Consider the following 2,149-nt stretch of genomic DNA (forward strand, 5'->3'; position numbering starts at 1 on the left):
CATGGCGCTTTGAGCCTTCATGTCGACGGCCGACGGCGGGATCCTGATGCAGACGTTGACCAACACTCGACGGGTCCGTCCGTGAATCTCGCTGCGGACCTTCATGCCTTCGTCCATGCGCTTGGTAACGCTGCCAATCATCAGCTCGACAATGTCGCGACAACGTCACGACAGCGTCATAACAATGTTACAGCAACGTCGTAATTCCGAAATTTGCGTGGTGAACCGTAAGCGACTGGTATCCGGATGGGCCGTGACCAACCGAGAAGCTTCGCCGACGGCTACGTGAAGATCGGCGGGAAGGCTGGGCCTCCCCCAAACGTCACCCGTCCACAACGGGCCAAGACGAAGGAGAAGAAAGAGACGAAGAAGAGCAACTCACCGTCCACGCAACCCCGGGCACAGCCGGCAGGGGACGCACAGGCGGCGACGACCTCCAACGCAACGCAAGGCGCGCGCCCGCACACGGACGCGGAGTGTGCCGCCCAGCGTGACGAGACGACAACCAGCAAGACGCCTGGCGGCCAGCAACGGTCGCAGTGGCAGTTCAAAACGCACAGCTCGACGACATTCGGCCCGGACGCGGCACAGCCCCGTTTATTCGCCGATGTCGTGAGCGGAAGACAAGCCCGACAACCGGGACGCCGACATGGCGACGCCCCGACAGAGCCCGAGATGCTCGCGATGCATGAGTACTGCAAGGTGCCGCAGCCCGCGCGTCTCGAGAACTGGCGGCGCGCTACGCCCTACGAAGCAAAGATTCTCTCATGTGTGCTCGATGGCTCGCTGCCACTCGACTGCCCTCCGGAGTTTCTGTACCAAATTTTACGCCCCACAGCGCTCGCTCTCTTCTGGAAGCACATGCGCTACAACTACGGACATGTACAGTTTGGCGTGCCGCCGAATGCCAACTTGCAACCCTCTATGTCAAGCGCTGCTCTCTGCCGACTCTTTGTGTCAAAGCTTGCCAACGACCCGTACGCAGCCGGCCTATGTGAAGCGTTGCGACGTGACATCCACACGGCGTGGGTGTCGGACGACGGCCGCCTTGTCATCTTGTCGTTCAACTCCAAGGCCAAAGCTGCGAAATGGCGTGGTGAGACGGTACCGTTCCGTGGCACGGTCGTGACGCTGATGCACCACCGACGCCCGCACGAGCCAGAGTCCGACTTGGATACGGCGGACGCACAAGAGCTGACTCAATACACGTTTCGGCTGCTGAACGTCCCGGCCCGCTTTGAACCTCACCACCTCGATGCGCTCTTGGGCTCGATGGGCGTGTCGATTGGGAAGCTCGCACTCGCCCATCATCGGGGACATGGCCAAGCCGATACGAACAGCTACACGGTGGTTACCGCCAGCGAACGCGTGCCGCGCCGGCTCGAGGACAAGTCGGCCATCATCCTCGGGATGCATCGTATCCAAATTTGGCATTACCAACGGTATGGCAACATGCCGTGCCTCACGTGCGATTCGCTCCGACACGATCGGACGTGCTGCCCGGCAACCAACCCCGATTACAAGGTCTCCGTTCACGATCGACTGGACCACACGATTGTCGTGGACGACGACAAATGGGTGGAGCTGGCCAAAACGGAAACGACTGCCGATACAGTGACCCAAGATTTCCATTGCTGGGAGAACAACCACCATACCCAAGAGCCGACTGCGGAGGTGCAGACGACATCCACACGTTTAACGTCCACGCGGCCGACCCAAACCCATGCCACAGGCGCGGCCTCGCAATGGACGGAGCACAAGACCGGCGGCAGCACCGCGGCGACGCACGATCCGGCAGAGGACTCTAAGGTGGCGACTGAGGCGACGACTCCGGCATCGGCAGACGCGTCGCCTCCAGCTTGTCGCGACGACATCGACGAGTCGATGGACGCCGAGGCAACCCCAGAGGCGTCGGATGACCTATCCGGCGAGATGTCTGAGGACGCGCCCATGAGCCAACAGGATGAGCCCGAGAACGAGCCCGAGAACGAGCCTGAGGTCAAGGACGTGCCCGAGGTCAAGGCCACGTCGGAGGTCAAGGACGTGCCCGAGGTCAAGGCCACGTCGGAGGTCAAGGCCACGTCGGAGGTCAAGGACGAGCCCGAGGTCAAGGCCAAGCCCGAGGTCAAGGCCACGTCGGAGGTCAAGG

The 2,149-nt window shown here is 61.7% G+C and overlaps 1 protein-coding gene across 1 annotated transcript in view; it reads left to right on the forward strand.

Moving 5' to 3' along the window:
- Positions 1-246: 246 nt before the first annotated feature.
- Positions 247-2,149, forward strand: part of SDRG_17274 (hypothetical protein) — a gene marked incomplete at both ends in the record, with an annotated part of 3,573 nt that continues 1,670 nt past the window's right edge. Inside the window, one exon of the mRNA XM_008623514.1 lies at positions 247-2,142. Within this exon, the coding sequence (XP_008621736.1) occupies positions 247-2,142 (1,896 nt within the window). The remainder of the gene's footprint in view (positions 2,143-2,149) is intronic.

This window comes from Saprolegnia diclina (assembly GCF_000281045.1).
Source record: "Saprolegnia diclina VS20 unplaced genomic scaffold supercont1.239, whole genome shotgun sequence".
NCBI lineage: Eukaryota > Oomycota > Saprolegniomycetes > Saprolegniales > Saprolegniaceae > Saprolegnia > Saprolegnia diclina.